Source organism: Arvicola amphibius, chromosome 6 (genome assembly GCF_903992535.2).
Source record: "Arvicola amphibius chromosome 6, mArvAmp1.2, whole genome shotgun sequence".
Classification (NCBI taxonomy): Eukaryota; Metazoa; Chordata; class Mammalia; order Rodentia; family Cricetidae; genus Arvicola; species Arvicola amphibius.
In genome coordinates, this window is record NC_052052.2 from 98,746,111 (window position 1) to 98,765,863 (window position 19,753).

General features: G+C 41.0%; 1 protein-coding gene across 1 annotated transcript in view; it reads right to left on the bottom strand.

The window, feature by feature from the left end:
- The window catches only part of Pter (phosphotriesterase related), a 43,055-nt gene that overhangs the window by 8,794 nt on the left and 14,508 nt on the right, over positions 1–19,753 (bottom strand). The window contains exons 2-3 of the mRNA XM_038335521.2: positions 16,676–17,133; positions 14,730–14,995 (exon numbers count right to left, since the gene is read on the bottom strand). Of these exons, the coding sequence (XP_038191449.1) occupies positions 14,730–14,995; positions 16,676–17,133 (724 nt within the window). The remainder of the gene's footprint in view (positions 1–14,729; positions 14,996–16,675; positions 17,134–19,753) is intronic.

The following is a 19,753-nucleotide window of genomic DNA, read 5'->3' on the forward strand; positions in this document are numbered from 1 at the left end:
GGCCCGAAATTAGCCTGGAGAAGAAATAGAAATGACTCTTACCTTGTAGGTTCTTACATGCACTGATGCTGTACCACTGTGGCAACTTTAGGAGCCAAGGATTAGCGCATGATTACATTTCTGTGATTCTGCTACTAAGCATTCAGAGGTATTTTCAAAGCTTTTCCCCTAAACAGTGGAGGACTAATTAGGCTCCCATGAGCTGTGGGGGTAAGGGGTGCCTGCTTCCCATGCTTCCGGGCCATTCTGAGCGATCATGGTACGGCTGTTCCCTTTCTTTTTTATCAGTTTAACCCAACTTAGAGCTCAGGGTACTGTTTTAGGGGGAGGCTAAGGAGGCTTTCTTTCATACTTCAAAACCCGAATCGCCGCAGTGCTAAGGTCTATTAACACCCCTCCTTCTCCGCCTTCTCACCATGGCGACAGACTTCTGCTTCCAAACTTACTGAGCTAAAAGGATGTGTTTTTCTGTAGTAAACATATTCTGTTTTTCCCAAAGAACCAAGTTTAGAAACAAAATATACACAATTAAAATAACAGGAGGGAGAAGAGATTAAGATTAGTATTTTCTCTTTTGAGTCAAATTTGAATTGTTGATTACCCAATGTGCGCAAGCCACTAGACAGGGAAGCCAGGGGAGGCTGGAGACACTGACAGGTTAGATTAGAGTCATTTCCTTTCTTCTTTCGGCCCAATGCCCCCAAACTAAGTTTTCTACATTTTAAATAATGTATTACGGCATACATGTTAGGCAACAACAGGAAATACAGTAGGTATCAAGCTACAGGAGAAGCTTTAGTCTTAGTTTCAATTGGAAGAAAAACTAGGAGCTCGGTGAGGGCAGCTCAAGCTGGTGAAGTGTCTGCTGCACAGATATGAGAACCTGGGTCTGATTCCAGGCACCACCATACATTGTGGCAGAAGCTGGTAATCTCAGTGCTGAGGAAGGGGATGGAGGCAGATACCTGGAGCTGGCCATCCAGGCAGCCTGGTCTAACTGGCAAGTCCCAGCTTGGCCATGAGTTGAAGATATTTGTTTTGCTAGTGAGAGACCAGTCTCAAAAAGCAAGGCCAGCAGCCCCTGAGAACCAGCGCCCAGGACTAACTTCTGGCCTCCACATGCATATACATGCAAATCCACACGTGTACTCCTGGCCTTTGTGCTGTTTTATTATCTCATTTGATGTTTCCCACAATACTATTGGTTCTTGATTTCATGGATGAACTAGAGAACTGATATCAACATAATGTGCTAAACTCATTTAGAAGTTGGAAGCCGTTATTTTAATCATCATCACACCACACAACTTGTCCCGTTACCCTCTCTTCGCTCAATGGAAAAACTATATGGACTGAATACAGGCATAGTATATGTCATTTTAAAACTTGGCACCTCATTCTCCTCCCACACTATACTGAAACTATGTGTGAAAAAATGGGGATCAAATGGGAGTATGTGGGTAAGGAAGGGAAAACTCCAGAAGGACAAGACAAGATTAGCTTGTAGAGTGTTTTAATTCCTAAGTAGGTGTATAATTAATATGATAAATATAATAGGTAATATTAAGACTTTCCAGTTATTTTAGACAAAATGAATAACGTGATCCAGGGAAAAGGAACAACCTTAGTCATGACGATTGCTTTCATTCTTCACATAAGCCTCACATTGCCCTATGCTCCTCCTAAATGCTAAGGGGCACACAAGTATCTTCTTTCGTCAGGTCAGATGAGAAGACTTGTTGACCTAACAACTATATTAGCTGCCCCTACACCCTTCTTTACCTCCATTTATATCAACTATGCTATGGTTTGGTTCGATGGCATGCTCATCAAAGCCTTATGCATTAGAGCCTGAGCACTCTTAATAAGTAGAACCCTAGAGAAATAGAACACAGCAGAAGTGTATTTGGATATCAGTCCCTTCTTCCTTTCTTTCTCAGCTTGGCCATGAGTTGAAGATATTTGTTTTGCTAAATGATCCCACCATAGCATTTATAATTTCTAACAGAAGTGTTTCAAGGTAATATATCTTCTGGATCTCAGACTCTACCTCCACAACTATGACCCAAACTCATTCCTTCCTTCCTTCCTTCCTCCCTCCCTCCCTCCCTTCCTCCCTCCCTCCCTCCCTCCCTCCCTCCCTTCCTTCCTCCCTCCCTCCCTCCCTCTCTCCTTCTCTCTCCCTCTCTCCCTCCCTCTCTCTGTCTCTCTGTCTCTCTCTCTCTTTCTCTCTTTCCTCCCCTTCCTTTTCTTTTTATTTTTTTTTTAAGACAGTGTCTCACTACATAGTTCTGGCTGCCCTGGAACCAGTCTAGCCTTGAATACACAGAGATTTTTCTGCCTCTGCCTCCTCAGTGCTGGGATTAAAGATTTTCACCACTACAACTGGCTGGTCCAAATTCTTTATAAGTTGATTTATTTTACGTTGTTGTTCTAGTCTGACTATCATCATAGAATGAAACAGAAAGAGAATGATAATGGGTCTAGGAACAAGATAAATCCATTAGAAGATGATCCACCAACCTAGTTCTTCTAACCAGGTACCACTTTCTGTCCGTCCATCCAGCTGTAAACTCATCATCAGACTATGGATGAAGTTGTTCCCCTGAAGACTCTATTACATTTTAATGGCTTCAGCAGCTGGTGAGCAAGACTTCAACACATGAGCCCTTTGGGAGAACACTTGGTATTTGGTAATATATATATAATATATTTTATATATATACATATTTTACAGATGGAAAAGGTAAATCTCAGAAGAGATAAATACCCAGCTCCCAGTGGTGTTGTCATGAAACACAGACTGGTCTGTGCTCAGGAGGCACCCACTTCTACCAGCCTCATCCATGCTGAGAATACCTGCTCACCAAAGAAGCTCTGTTCAGTGTCATTGACTCTTACTCTATGAAGAAACAGACTTCCTGACATTGGCATCTAAAAGACTCACCTTCCCACAGCTCCTTAAACTTTAACAGGGTCACTTATCTATTTAAAACTGACACTCATTTGGATGATTTCTAGAGACTGGAGTTGGACTATTGTAACTTTGTTTGCACAAATGATTTTGCTTTCACTCAGAGAAGGGTTGTTCTCAAATGTCAGTACGGAAAAAATGGACTCTACTTGAAATCTGTCATGTGAGATCTCAAATCTTCCAGCCATCAATGACTTCAGAGGACACTTTATAGAAGTGGAGGTGCTAACCTCAGGGTCCTCTGCCTTCCATATTTCATATCCATGAAGAACTCTATTCTTATCTACTCCAAGAATCCATAGATTTTAAGATAAAGGTTTTATCTATGACATATAAAATAACTTCTTGTCTTCCAAGATTGCTTCTTGGGTAAAGGCACTTATCACCAAGCCTGACAACCTGAGTTCCATACCAAGGACCCACGCTGTAGAAATCAGTGTCTCCCACAAATTATCTTCTAACCTACTCACATAGACCATGGTATGCACATGTCTATAAACATATATACCTGCATATGCACACACATACATGCTATATATTTATGTATATATAAAAGAAAAATTGTTAAAAGAGCTCTTAAATTCAATGATCAAGATCTTTTGATGAAAGAAATGATTTTTATGCCATTTATAAAGTATCTCAGGAATCACAGCATGAAAATCAGACATAAGTATTTGTTCTTGTCACTCCTATGACATAATTTCATATGCGGCATGCTTTAAACTTTTGCTCTTCAGCTAGTAAATTGATATTATAAGTTATAAAAATAACATATCTATAGAAGGAGCACACATAAACTTAATGAAAATATATATTAAATAAAGAATGTATTGCCATCCTCCTAGGAGGTGGCATCTGGAGTGATCTGTCTTTATTTTCAGAACATACTTACAGTTTACCTAGAGTTTCAAGGCTGGTGTGAACATGCATGTGAACACTGACTTTGTCATTCTTCCTGTTCCCTCTGTATTCTAGATTTTGCCATGTCATGAGGGATTTAATTTACTGCCAAAATGTACCCTGAATGGGGGTAGGGGTGGCTGCATAAAATGACAAGTTGGACAAGATTTTGGGCCTTTGTGTAGAAGAGCTAAGAGTCAGAGGAAAGGTTGTGATTCATGGGTGCCACAAAGAAGGCAGCAGCACCTGCTCTTTGTCTGGAGGCTCCCGGGTCACAAGACTCCCAAGCACACTGTCATTTCGTGGTCTAGTTATGCCCTGTGAATTAACTTAGCAAACATTTACTGTCACCTGTCCTTTTTATTCTTTATGTTGGGAATGCAAATAGGAACAAAAACCTTCAGTCCTCCAAAGTAACAAAGTCTGTGGAAGAAGACAAGTTTTAAAGTCCTAATTATAATGAAATGTTGCAGAGTGCTTGTAGTGCAAATAAATACAAGATATCATGAAACAACAGTGAAAGAAGGGATTCGCCTGAGTCTTGGAGTATCTCATTTACATAAAGTTAGGAGGGATTCAGGTGTTACATAAGAGGTGCTCAATCCAGAGGAACACCTGTTGAGAGTTAAGAAAGGAGCCTATTGCTCTTGAATATAAGGCAATAACCCTCATCCATTCTCTTATCTATCTGTCCGTCTGTCCATCCATCCGTCCATCCATCCATCCATCCATCCATCCATCCATCCAACTATCCATCCATCTATCCAACTATCCATCTATCCATATGCCCAATGCTCAATAAGGCATCCATTCATCTCTCTAATTAGTAAGATATTGTTGGCCTTCTATTAGCATAACCCATGAGCTGGAAAACAAGAGACAAATAGCACACAGTCCTGTCCTTCAGAGAAATTAATATCTACTAAGGAAAAGAGACACCTAAGCAGAATTACCAAGTATCATGTAACAGTATTTCTAAGAATGAGGTTAGCAAACAGAAAAAGGCAAAAAGGCACCTTGACTGGTTCAGGAAAAACTTTGGTGAGTTGCAAGTTGATGGAATACTCTTCCAAAGAGACACAAGAAATATAATAATATTACAGTAGAGTGTCACAATTGTTTGAGAGCTTGGAGGCACAGGACACTTGAAACAGTTTCTCGAGAATTATGGGAGATCGGGTAGAGCATGAAATGGGTACCAAAATATTTGAACCAAAGTATTTGGATTTTGTGTCTAAGCAGAAAGGTACTAACTGAAGGGTTTGAAGTCAGGAAGGATTATAGTTAGGGATGTATTTGGGAAGATGTGTCTAGTTGATTCTAGAGATTAGACTCTGCAGGAAGGCCAAGGAATCGAGTCCTTTTTGAGAGACTCACAGTAGTTCATTCAGGTGACAAATGAAGGCCTGGATTCAGGCAATAAGAGTAGAGTGAATAGGAAAAGCTGTGTTTGCAGATCTCTGTAAGGCGGGTACATGGTAGCATGCCTGGACTTCAAAGAGAGAAAGCCTTGGTGCGAATAGCACCACCACTGGCGAGAATAAGGAGAGCAGCAAGCAGCTGGGGTGAACCATGGGGGCCCGTCAGTACAGTGACAGGGATCAGGGATGAACTCGGGGCAACTAATTAGCTGATGTACGTGATTCCAAGAACATGGGAGGAGTAGGTTTCGAAGCACACCATGCACTGAATATATAATTATGGCACATGAAAATGTCATTACTAAAGTAGGAAACCGAAGCATGGATCCTGTGAAGGAAGCATAGCCAAGCCTGGTCTTCCAGTACCTGGTCCAGTGTTCTCCCCTTCTGTTGTGCATAAGTCAGCAGGCATTTAGATCTATGGACTCCTGAGGCTAGAGGCTGGGAACTGTGGAGAGAGAGCTCTGTCTCGCTCACTGAGCCAGCACAGGAGGGAGTACGGACTGCATTTCCCACAAAGTCTTGATCAGGTGAAATTTTAAAAGTTGGTGCACAAGTGCAAAGATAGACATTCATACATGCATCTGTTTTTGTAAAAACATGAATTTTGATGAATGCCCACTAGAAAAACTAAATACCAGAAAAGTAATTCATTTATTTCCCTGATCCCTTGAATTTTTCACTTTAAAGTCAAGGAATATTTGCACAGATAGAGTACGTGGAATGTTTAATTATGCAACAAAAATTTCAATAACTACTTTAAATTACTAAACTCAACTAGAATTCTTCATTTAATAACCTAAAGTGTATTTTAACAACTTTGATGACATTTTACACAAATATATAACTCATTATAATCCAGTGATAATAATCTACTAAACTAATACTGAAGTCAGGCCTGGTGGCTCATGTCTATAATTCCAGAACCCTGAAGGCTAAGGCAGGAGGTTCAGGATTTCAAGGCTACTCTGGGATACACTGTTGATTTCAGGGTAGCTTGGGTGGGTTACAGCAAGAGCCCAGTCTGGAGAAATGGAAATAATTATCAAATACTCCCCTATGTATGCTCAACACTGCTCACGGCAGCCTTAACTCAATAAAAAGATAGAAAAAAACCTCTAATTTTGGACAAGGTTCTGGGTACTGAACCAAGGGCCTCACATGTGGTCTGTATTCTAATTTTGTAACCATGGGAATGGAAGATACTAGTTAATGAATTTTAATTAATTAAAAGTAAATGTCAAAAATATGAGGAGTAAATATCGCCAACAGACCTTAAGACAATTTTGTATTTCAATTAAATGTTTACCAAGAATTTGAGTTTCGCTCAAGTTTATCATTTAGAATGGCACGTTATTAGATTAATATATTTCTCATGACTGTATTTGAGGTGTTTAAATATCAATGTACATATTCTGTAAGATTCTTTTTGACATCTTTTTATGGGCCAGTGTTTCAATGTTAGTGATTAACTGGGAATAAAAGCTAAGAAGAAAATAATTTCAGCTGCCATTTTTCTACATTTTGATAAACATCTTCCACACTTCCCAGTTCTGGCTGGGCAAGTCCCTGTTTGATGACGTCATAGGTAGATCTGAGTCACACTTTAAATATTATGACTTAAGGTTTCAGTAAAAGGAGCAGAGGGCACAAGGAAGAAAAACACTTGTTTAAATTAGACTAACACCAGAAGGTGGCTCCGAATTGCAAAGTGTAATTAAACCTTTATTTGAAAAGGCACTTCACAGTTTCTATACCCAAGGAAGGCACTTCACAGTTTTTCCACCCCAGGAGGGGCTTTTTGCCGTGAACTCTCCAGCTGTCACACAGCACAAAAGAGGCCACACTGTTCATGTTCGTCAGTCCACAGTTCAGGGGACGACAGTGTTGAGGACAGCGAAGATAAATCTCATAGACACGACAATCCTATTTGTAAAAATGTCACCTTTCATGTGAATGGTGTCAGAGTCATGACAAATTGCTTCAGGAAAAAAATTAATAGTGCAAGGTTTGGGTGGGTAGAATGGGCCGGGAAGAACATATGACTCGGGCAGCCTTTTGTGGAACCAGCAGTTCCACAAACAGCAATTTGGGGTACATGAAAAATATCAAATACCATTATGGCATAATTTCATTTTATTGGACAGTATCTGTACATAGAAGTCAAGTTGTCTTTCAGTTTGTGTGAGGCTTGGCTGGATTTCTTTCTTCTTTCCATCTCTGTGTCTGTCTTTTAATTAGGCTCCATCTTGCAGGGAAACCCATGGTAAGCAATAATAGAAGGACAGTTACGTGGCACCATAAGGGCTAAAAATATGTTTCTTGGCTGGGGAGTTGGTTCAATAGGAAAGAGTACTTGCCGCGTGAACAAGGGGGCCCGAGTTCAAATCCTAGAACCAACGTAAAAGTGAGGGGTAGCAATGCACCTCTATCTCTAGTGCCGTGGGAACTAGAGACAAGAGACTTGCTAAGATTTACTGGCCACTAGCCTAGTGGCAGGTTGATTGAAAGACCCTGTCTCAAGGAGTAAGTACCTGGTGCCTTCCTCAGGCCTCCATGTGCCCATGGCACGTGCACATACACAAATGTTTTTCTTTAACCCCTTTGAACAAATGAATTTGGAGGCTTAAAAAAACATTTTGAAAGTCACAGCAAGCAAACGAAACATGAAACCAGGGCACCCAACTTCATCTCCTCTCTCTAGTTCCCATCTGTGCTGCACAAATGAAAGAATCACTGTAGCCAATGTCATCACATAACTTTAACTCAAAATATAGTCAAGGTTTGCATCAATAAGGACTCTATTAAAATGTATACTTTATATGAAATGCATTACTAGAATCCACATGTACACAAAAGCAACAAAGATGCCATGCTAAAAAGTACCTAGGTTATCATGTATGTGATGGACACACACTACACAGTGAATTGTCTGTCCTAATGAAAACAAAGGACATGCCAGGGAGTATTAGTCACTGTAGAAAAGAAAGTGTTGTTCATATATATTTTTTATTAAAAGTTCTGACTTGCTCCTCCTTTGTTGCCTGCATCAATTTCTTTAATTTCTCACTCTGGTTGGATCTCAGCCAAAGAGACTGACATTGTTTTTCCTGTATATTAAATGCATGGGCTGCACATGCTACACAATGCACCCTCATTCCTCGTGATGCATTTTGTCTGTCATGTCTACAATGCATGTACATGCCTCCTCCTAACTATAAACTGTTAAGAAATGGAGCTGTATTTACAGGCCTCAGAACACTGCACACCACTGTAGGTGCACAGCGCTCCAATTATTTTTCAAGAATGCTACTGCACTATTTAGCAACACAAAGATGTTGTGTTCAATTCCTATTTGCCAGACATTTGCTTGGAACTGGTTCTGAATGATTTCAAATTAATTCATTAGAATTTGTAGGAATTAAAAGTGTACAGCTCCAAGGATCCTGCAGAATTATTTTTTTGTGCCTTTTCAAAGAAAATCTTAAGGTGAAAAGTCACCATAATTATAATTCAATAATCACTTTGACAGAACTGCAGCCCAATGTTTGATATATACATATGGTAATTAGTCACTCAAATATTTGTTGTATGAATGAAGTGATATTCCACTCCTTTCATTTAATTAGCAGCATGGGAAAAAAGTGTCAGATTTGTATCCTTCCAAGAGTTCGGCCAATTTGGCATGCGTGATCAAAGGCAAAGAGAACGAACTGTTTTTGGAGCACTCCTGAGTTTTTCCTTCTGGTCTTTCAGATACCCTTGTGTCAAATTCCTTTCCCTTCCCCAGGGAGCAGTTTTCCAAGAGAGTGATGTGCTATCTTCCTACACTTAATTATCAAGCCCCTGATCAGACCCTGGACGTCCATCAAAACTCTCTGGCTTGTTAAATAGATATCCAAGATGAGAAAAGATATAGGCATAGCACCCGTCTGTTGCCCTCCAGGAAGCTCAAAATTTGAATTGGCAAATAGTTCCCAAGTATTTGTTATTTGGACGATGTTTTTTTATTTTTTTCCCCATTGAGCTCTCTCTGGTAAGGAAATAATTCTGTTGTATATGCATGGTTACAACTACTCTAATAGGGCATTGACAGTCAACTCTGTTTGAACAGGCTTGACAAAAAGAACTGTGGGGGGCATTCTTGAAAGCACACGTAGCCCATATTAGACCCGCCCCATGGTGGTGCTGCTGATAGGCTCTACCTGGAAGTGTGGCTAGAGTTTCTGCAGGTGGTAAAATTATTATTAAATGGTTAATGGTTCAAAGAAGTCCCCATTAAAATCCCAAACAAGAACACAGGGATGCTGCTATTATCTAATACATGTTGACTTTGGGTGGCCACTGTCGAAGACAGCCCCCTTTGATGCCCCCAAGGGTTAAATTCATACCAGTCAAACTGCTCTTCCACAGACTCGTGTGCCTTAGGGAAACAGATGGTTGGGGAGAGCTTGGAACGTGGCCGATTTTTTTTTTTATCAAGTTTTTGCCTGTTTAATGACCTTAAGCTGGTAACCAATGGTCACATGGTAACCGTGTGGTAACCGTGTGGTAACCGTGTGGTAACCGTGTGGTTTGGAGGTCTTCAAGGAGATGGTCATCTATTAACTCTTTCTTTTCAGCATTTCAATTGCCCCCTTTGGATAACCATGAGAAGAGTTCTTACTGTTGCAGTGTGGTGCGTGCGCGCCCACGCACTTCTCTGGCTGCCTCATGCAGATTTCATAAAGCTTCAGGAATATTTCCCTGCTTCCATAGTTTTGCGAGCACACTAAAATCTTTTATGTTTGTGCTCTCCCAAATGAAATCTACATTTGAAGGGAAAACCTAAAGTAATTTTGCATGTAGTCAAGGCTGATGATCGCCCTGCTCAGTCCCAAACCCCTGTGTTCCGAAGTGAAGGAAAAGACACAGCGGCCACCGCAAGCTACCCCTTCCCAAACTTAACAGAGCACAGCTTTAGAACCTTCTCTATACTCTGCCCAGAAACACGGTGGGAGAATGAAATGGCATTAGGTTTGCTTTGGGAAGCTTTAGAGGCTGTGTTTTAGGGGATGATCTCCTTTTTATGTCTTCCACATTGTGTCCAGCTCTTTTGTGAGCTGTCCCCATTACAAAGAGCTGAAGGCCCTGCTCCTCCAGCACAGATCAGACTGTACAGTACTGCCCAGCAGAGCTCAGCCAGCCTGCGGAAGCTGACCTAGCAAACTCCAGCCCGGCAACTGGTCTGCTGTGAGCAGTCACTTCAAATAGCCACCACTTCCTACATCTGCCTCCTGACTTTTTTTCTGTTACTTTATTTGGTTTGTTTTCAAAAGCCATTTTCCCTGGTTGCTTCCCCATAGAAATATTCCCATGTTTTTCTTTGTCTTGCACTAGAATCTCAGATGATCCATACCATGGGTGCAGAGTGGGTGACTGCTCTAGCAACTGTCTCAGGGTATGCCGGTGGCTTGGGGCTTGTGTGGTGTCAGGTCAACAATTCCATTCAGTCATGAGCCATCCAAGAGGGAAGTAATGAACTTGTAGCCAATGGAAATCAGTTCATACATCCATATATACACACACATATATATGTCTATATATATAAATATGTTAGTAAAAAACATAGTCCAACTACTAGGAAATAAATACTAGTAGTTTTTTATATTGTTTGATTTTTTATAAACCAGGAAATATTTTTGTGCTAGTTCAGGTTTATTTTGCAATTTACAATGAAAACTTATTTTCTATATGTGCCAAGAATAATTTTTCTAACTTAATGTCTAACTGTGAATGAAGAAGGATGGTAAGATCCTGCTTTAAGGAGAATCTTGATCTAGTTTCAAGCAGTGTGGCAGACTAAACGTTCACAGAAACCTTTCCAACAGAGTCCATGTAAAACACTGAAAAAAAAACTTAACAGAAAAAAAAGCCTCATGTTTTTAAATGCCTGGTTAGGGCTGCAGCAAAGCTAAGATTTATTCGGGGGCAGAAGCAACAAGGAGGTGAGAAAATGGGAAGTAGGGTTGAGCAATGCAAGCTCTGTATGGCAGACTTGGGGAACTAGGGGAGCCAGGGCTTGGGGACTGAACTGTCAGCAAGATTAGTCTGGAGCAGCAGGGAAAGCTGCCCCACCATCAGAAATGAGATCCCTCCCCGCCAGGAATAGGGAGATGGGAGAGTTGTCAGGAGTCCGTGCTTGTCTTCATCTCAGCTGATGAGTGAGAAAGATGGGAGAGAAATCCTGAGGATCTATAGCCACAGCTGTTGGAAGAGTGGGAACTCACAGTGGCTGTGTGATGTCTGACAGGTTCTCCCGTCAGAAATATGCACAATCATAAAAAGCTTGTGTGTTTCCATTCATTTGAAGTATTTGGCTTCAAATATTTAAGATGATATATTTTATGTTCCATGTATTTTATCATAATAAATAAAAGGAAACATCTTCAAATTTAATTTAAAGTTGAATTAAGTTGACAATGACACCTAGCTCCCTGCCAGAAACAATCAAAACAACCAAACAACAACAACAAAAGCAAAAAAAAAAAAACCTCAGCAAAACCAAAAGAGTAGGGCCAAGAATGGAGGTGCATACCTGCAGCCTAATGCTTGGAAGGTCAAGGTGGGAGGGTCTGGATTTAGGTCAGCCTAGCTACACAGTAAGCCTCTGCCTCAAAAATAAATAAATAAATAAATAAATAAATAAATAAATAACACACTTAAAGAAGAAGAAAGATGATTCACCTGTCATACTAGTTTTCCAAGTGTGTGGGATATGCTCATAGTAAAACATTTTACTTTAGGACACACTTTAGGACTGCACTTCCTATGCAGGACCCTTCTACAGTGGGTCAGTAGCAAACTACACCAATGAAAAAGACAATAAACTGTGTTTATCAATTATGAGAGAGAGATTGCAGGCTTAATTTTTTTTTTCCGAGACAGTATCTCACTGCATAGCCTTGGCTGACCTGTAACTTATTATGTAGACCAGGCTGGCCATGAACACATGGAGATACACACACCTCTGCTAAGACTGAAGGAGCACACTACCATACCTGGCCTTATGCTTCTTCTTCTTCTTCTCCTTTTTTTAACAAGAGGAAACTGGAAATGTGTTAAAGGAAATAAAAGTTCTTAAATTTAATCACACAGATTTGAAAGGTAATGAAGTGGAATTTAATAAGAAAGCTTTATGTTAATATTATAAGGAAAATGCACGAAGGGTGATGGATTCTGTTGGGATCACCACAGTGAAGATAAAACTGAGGAAATTATGGCTCAGAGAGAGGAGTGGAGGGACACTGAGAGAGAGTGTGTGTCAGGGATAAGAAGGACAGGTGTGAAGGTCCTGCTGGTACTTGTTTGGAACTTACACTATGAACAATAAGCAATATTTGGAGAGACAATGTGTAGAGCTTCTCAGAAGTAATGGAAGATACATCTTTATACTAAAAATACCAATGACTTTTAAGTACACAATAAGAAAAGACATTACGAAAGGGTAGTGGTGCGCATTCTAAACCCTTGCACTCGAGAGGCAGAGGCAGGTGAATTTCTGAGTTTGACCACAGCCTGGGCTGTCTAATTCCAGGGCAGCTAGGGCTACACAGAGAAACCTGGTCTCAAAAAATCCAAAGCCAAATCACACAAACAAGCAAAACCCACAATGAGTCAGGTCATAGAAAAAATGCAGAATAATAAAAGCAACGGGTGTTTCAGCAAATAAGCAAAGGAACAAACAAACAAAAAACAAAGTATTTTCAAGGAAGAACACCTTGTTTCAGCTGGTTGTCAATAAAAGTGCACGATGGTTGAAAATGGATAATCACTGAGAGCTTAGGAAAGTAACTTGTAAAGAGTATTGGAAATGATTGATTCTATCATATTCTCCATAACACACAAACACACACACACAAACAGAATAAGGCTCTTTTTAGACAAACAAAAGCTAAACATTATAACATAGACATTTACTGAAGGAATTAAAAATAATGTCCTTGGGAGTGGGTGTTGGAGGGGGAGTGATGGATGGGTGTGATCAAGATTGGCTGTAGACATGTATGACATTTTCAAAGAAGAAATACAATAATTTAAAAAGAGGAAGAATTATATTATAAATCTTGTCAATCTAATGCTAATTTCAATACAGCTAATCTAAAGGTTTAGGATTAGCATTGGTTACATATTCGCGTATTAACAGTCACCAAGCATCCGTTTATAAAGTCATAAAACCTCTCATAAAACATGTAGTAGAGCCGGGCGGTGGTGGCGCACGCCTTTAATCCCAGCACTCGGGAGGCAGAGGCAGGCGGATCTCTGAGTTCGAGGCCAGCCTGGTCTACAAGAGCTAGTTCCAGGACAGGCTCTAGAAACTACAGGGAAACCCTGTCTCGAAAAACCAAAAAAAAAAAAAAAAAAAAAAAAAAAAAAAGAAACACTAGACTGAGTAGCTCATTCTGAAAGCATGTCTGTGTTTTAACCCTAGAAATCTCTGAACGTGACCTTATTTCAGAAAAAAAAAGGATTTGTAGATTATAATTAAGGATCTTAACTTGAGTTCATGCTATTACAAGTGGGTCCTAAATTCAATATCAAATGTCCTTAGAGATGGAAGAGCAAACAGACATAAACCCAAGGCCTTGGGAAGGCAGAAACTAGGTTTCCAGCCACAAGCTGAGGAGCAGCAAGGTCTGCCAGACAATGGAATGAGCAAGTGAGGGTTCTTCCTGCAGCCTCTGAGCACCCACAGTCTTTGTGACACTGGGATTTCAGACTCCCTTCCTCAGAACCATGAATCAAAGCCCACCATTTTGGGTTGGTTGTTGTGTTATAATTGTTATAGCAGCCATAAATTCTAGTATGCCAAAATTAGAAACACCATATTTGACATTATCTTAATGATTTCAGTTTCCAAAATTCAGGTGTTGCAAAGAAAAAAACAGGTGGCAGAAACATTTTTGGTTTTCCTTTTAGGGTGAAACCATTTGTTTTCTCTTTATTTGTATTTATAGAGGCATTTATCACCCCAGCTGTTGGCAAACACTGAACACGTCGAATTGGCACGTGCAACGATATCGTCTCATAAGAGAAAGGAATGGCGCAGTCAGTAGTGACCTGATCTGACAAGTTATGGAAGACCAAGGAAGTCTCAGACAGAAGGTGGCACGCCAGAGGGATATGCACACTGCCGCACTTTTTAGTGTATGCTCATTACAAGACTTCATAAAAACCACCTTCCAGGGACTGTGGGTATGATTCAGTGCTAATACGTGTCACAGTTGTATGTGTGAGGCCCTATGCTCAATACTCAGAACTGGAAAAAAAAAAACCCTTCCAGGTAGCCACTACATCTCCTTATTAGTATTTTATTCATCTCATCACCGGTGATTTCTCTATTAACCCCTTAGCTGTACAGTGGTTTACAGTGATTTGTGAAGTACACCACTTACCTGTCCAGGTGGGACATCACCGTTTTAGAGATGTCTGCACCTGCTTCCTGCAATATACGGATGATCTGAAACGGTGCCCCTGGGTTCCTTCCAGGGTGGATGATAACTGGGCAGCCCAGCTGAGCCTGGGCATGAGCTGTAGCCTGAAGTACCCTTCTCTCGCTGTCGGTCAAAGGCCAGGAGCAGCCAATTTCTCCAATAACTCCACACTTGATACTGGTTCCATCAGCTCCGTGGAGAATTTCATTGACTAGGACATCTGTAAGCTGAGGAAGAATGAGAATGAGCCTATTTTATAGACTGTGAAATACATCCAAACAAGCTCATACTATGCAAAGGTGTTTATTTAAAATTGTATTCTTTCAAAACTGTATTCAGAGTCGGGGAGTAGAGAGGATGGCACAGTCAGTAAAGAGTGTGTCTCACAATCATGAAGATCTGTGTTTCACTCCCACTCACATATGAAGACTGGTTGAGGTGGTGCATTCTTGGGACCTCAGCACTGGTGAGACAGAGATGGATGGATCCCAAAGGCTCAGTGGCCAGCTGGTCTATCCTGATATCACCAATTAGCTCCAGGTCAATGAGAAACCCAATCTCAAAGGAGAGGCACAGTTTTCTTAAAGATAACATCTGAGGTTGTCTTCCAACTTCCACACACATGTTCCCTGACATGTATTTGCACATATATTAACCTCTCTTAATATCTCTTAATATCTTTTCTTCCTTCCTTCCTTCCTTCCTTCCTTCCTTCCTTCCTTCCTTCCTTCCTTCCTTCCTTCCTTCCTTCTTTCTTCTCTCTCTCCTCTCTCTGTCTCTGTCTCTCTCTCTCTCTCTCTCTCTCTCTCTCTCTCTCTGTCTCTCTCTCTCTCTCTCTCTCTCTCTCACACACACACAAAACCCCACATTCTTTTAGTTAAGATTGGGTAATGAACCACACATTTTGACTAATTTGCAAATTCATCTAGTTATTCTAAGTATCTTACTGAGACTATTGAGAAACTCATAACAACACACTGTAGGGACAAGGAGAAAGACTGTGTTCAGACTGAGAAGAGGGGTCCTTATTTTAATCTGGATACAGCAGCTACGGATACCACTGAATCTGTCAACTCCATCAATTTTTTTAATTCTCTCCTTTATTCCCACAATATGTACATTACTTGGCTCCTATGTCCAGTAGCATTTAAGCATGGCTTTACAAGTATATAATAATTGTCATTAGGTTCAACTAACATAAATGTAGATATTTAAAAGTTTATTGGAACATAATGCACATGAAAATTAAAATTAAACCATTTTAAATATCAATAGATGTTTCACCAAAAGTCTACCTGACATTCTGTACAGGCTATGGAAAATACACAGGGATATATACTATATGTAAACACATGTAAACTGACACATGTTTAACAAGAGAATATGCGCATGTCCAATAGAGCCCTGCAATCGTAGCTTCCTTCTGTTCTTCCCATTCTTACTTAATATTATAAACAAGAGAACAGACCTTCTCCCACCCCTCCCGGCTTGTAATAAGAGAAGAAGCCGTATTTGCAAACGTACCAAGTCTATGCCTGCCAAGTCTCACCCTACTGTGAATTTTCATTGCTGGTTATTATAAAACCTGAGGGGAACGCCGAAGCTGCACGACTGAAGCTCATGCTGGAAAAACGAGGTTTACAAGCAGACTGAGGGGAAACCACTGAGCTCTGATAGAATTTGTACAAAACAAGTATTAACACATGGAAGCTGTCAATGACCAGTGTGTCGAGAGCCCCTTCCTCAACACTTGAAAGACATGGAATCTCACTAATTTGGGTCCTAGTCAGCAGCTGTCTTTGTGAACTATCTATAGTCACATATCCAGTTCCTTCTGAGCCAATGGCATTTCCAGGGTTCAGACTGTCCTGAATTTATACACAAACGTCATAAGTAGTACTGTTTACCTGCTCCACTGACATAGCCCTGGTTGCTGCAGAGTGAGTTGCATCAACGTAGAACCCAGCTCCTGCTATGATGTGGACTCCAGTTTGCTCGGCTAGCCACTTCAGTGTCTGCACATCCCTTCTGAGCCCAGTGGTTGTGTTCTCCACCAAGGCTCCTCCTCCCTTAGCCTTGAAATACAACAGTTCTTCCTTTATGGCTTCTGTCTCTTGATTCAGCTGGAGGTTCTCTTGATGGGAATAAGGATTTTTCTGAATCCAAAATAAATTTTTCAGCATGATAGGCTCCTTGGAGGTAGCTTCATGGCACGGAGGAGGCGGGCAGTAAAAACTGTCGAAGGTCATTGTTAAATGCTCATGAGTCAGGGTGCGGCCCAGTTGGCTTGGTTCTACCAGGCCCAACACGGTTTGTACTTTCCCACTTAAGGAAGACATTCCTGACAGTGTCACAAGGATTTGCTCTAAAAAGGAAATAGGAAAACTGAATTAGAACATTTAACACAAACATGCAATCTGTCTGTAGAGGGCTGGGGTTGTGAATGTGACAGTCTGGAGGATCAATGACACTAGAGATAAGATCTCATTTATCATCTACACCAAGGGGGAATGCCTGGGTTAAATGTCCCCAGGCGCTTCCACCAGGTCTCCTCTGATAGAACAATTCCAACCTTATTTACTGGAGAAATTTCTTGATATCCAGTATACATTTATATTTCTTTATTTTTTTGTCCCAGTTATAGCTATGCTTCTTGGATACATCAACAAAAACCATTCTCCTTCACAATCCATTAAAGTGAGTCATATATTAATACTATGTCATCACTTTTAACCCAGATAAAATATCCAGGGCTTCTACTCATGGCGCTACCCATTTGTCACTGTAGTGGATGGACTACTGTTGACCTGCTGTGCGCCAGAAGCATGACATCAAATCCTTAACCCACATGGCTTCATTGGGGGTGACCCCAAAATAAGTGGGGGAGGGAGAAATACATAACTGCCTTGTTTCAATATCAAAAGTTAAGAAGAAACAAACCATTTCACTTTCAAGAGTTTATTGTCTAGTGCACATAGAAAGTAACCCTTCAAAATACTTAAAACCAAAACATCATCGTTATATCAAAAGTGACTACAAGGTCATCTGTAATGGTTAGAAGCTAAATGTCAGCTTGACCCAACCTAGAATCACTTGGAAAGAGAGTCTCAGGGAGGAACTGTCTACACTGGCTTAGTCTGTGTGTTTGTCTGTAGGGAATTATCTTAATTATGCCCATTGACATAGGAAGAGTCAGCCCATCATGAGTGGCAACATTCATTCCCCAGGCAGGGGAATCCTGAACCATAACAGAGCGGAGAAACTGAGGTGAGCACAAGCAAGCAACAAATGTGTATGTGTTCATTTCTCTCTGTGCCTGACCAGGTGTAATGTGACCGACTGTCTCAGCGCCCGCCCCTATGACTTCTCTGTAGTGATGGCCTGTCACCTGGAACCAGAGCTAAAGGAAGCCTTTGCTCCCCTAAGCTGCTGTGTGCCAAGGTATTTATCACAGCAACAGACATGAAGCTAGAACACAACGGAAACAGAAATCAGCTGCTGTCCCTAAAGGAGCAAAGACAACTTTGTTCCCTACATACTTTCCTTTTGGACACAGATTAAGCATTCACGAAGCTTCTCTCAGTGACAGCAAGAACTCCAATTTCAGCACTTCCGTGTTCTGTGTACATCCCTAACGGAAGGGACTAGAGGAAAAGGAAGATGGCACCAAACTTGGTGAACAGTGACCCCCACAGCTGAGGGCAGGAGCTCCAATCAGAGGACGGGCCAGCCATGCTCACTGGACTGGAAGAAACAGGCTGGGAGCTGAGAACAGAGTAGCTTTTAAAGCTTTCAAAGTGTTTCTACAACAGACATTCTAAAATTATCCCCCCCTCTGCCATGTCTTTGGAAGCCTTCTCTGTATGTGTGGGGGTAGTACACAAGTTTGAGCCTGTGCATGTGGAGGTCAGAGGTCAAGCCATCTGCCATGCTGGGTGGGAGCAGTTGGGGGAGGGGAACCATGATCAGAATATGTTTTATGATATGAAAAAATGTATTTTCAATAAAAGAAGAAAACTTTAAAAATATAATGGGTACAGTGCAGACTTTGAAAACAAAGTCAGAGGTCAGAGGAAAAGGTTTACAAATGATGGGTTAATTTTTATCCAGGCACATCAATGACCTTGAACTTGAACATTTGGGAAAATTTGCTGACAGTCATAAGTGAGCTATTTATACTTTTCACAGGGAACTTCAGGGTTGTAATCAATGTGACTGATGAGTTTTGTTTGACAGTGTTCTTGTGCAAGCCATGCTTCTGACATTAGACTGCACACATGGAGGCCATGAGGAACACATGGTATCTGCTCAGAGATTCACCATTCGATGGCCGGCCCCCACACAGGGAGTGTTTTTCATTGGTGATCTCACTGTTCCGAAGAGAGGTGCATGGAAGGTGGTTTGACTATAGACTGGAACTTACTCTTCAAAGCCTTATTCTGTGCTACTAAAAATAAACAGTACATAGTTACCCCTTTGGTTGATGAGATCACAGCACCATTAATAATACACTCAGTTCTCCATATGGGTTCATTTTCCAGGTCCTTCCTTCTGGCTGACAGCATTACAGATAGTTTGGAAGAGTCACAGAGGGGGCAGAAATTAGGATAAATTGATAAAATACTACCACGTCTACTAGATAAGGACCAAACTCCATGCTTAATTGATGTGTCTTTGAAAGAGCAACTTGGTATGCTTCAAGTTTACAAGCTGTGAGTCTTTGTAAAGAAAAAAAAATGACTTAAGAAATGTCATCCCCTCTGGGAAACTCCTCTAATGCTCTCAAACAGAGCTGGCTGCTTCTTCTGTGATCACATACAGTGGAACGCACTCTTAGAGGATAAGAAAAGATTAAGGAACAAAAAGGAGGCAGCAGTGCTTTAAGCAGGAATGCGGCTTTGAATGGAGCAAGGCACAGACTAGGAATTTGTGGTTCCAGTGTGGCTAAGGAGCCCTCTTTTCACCTGTGTTCTGTCTGGAAGTCA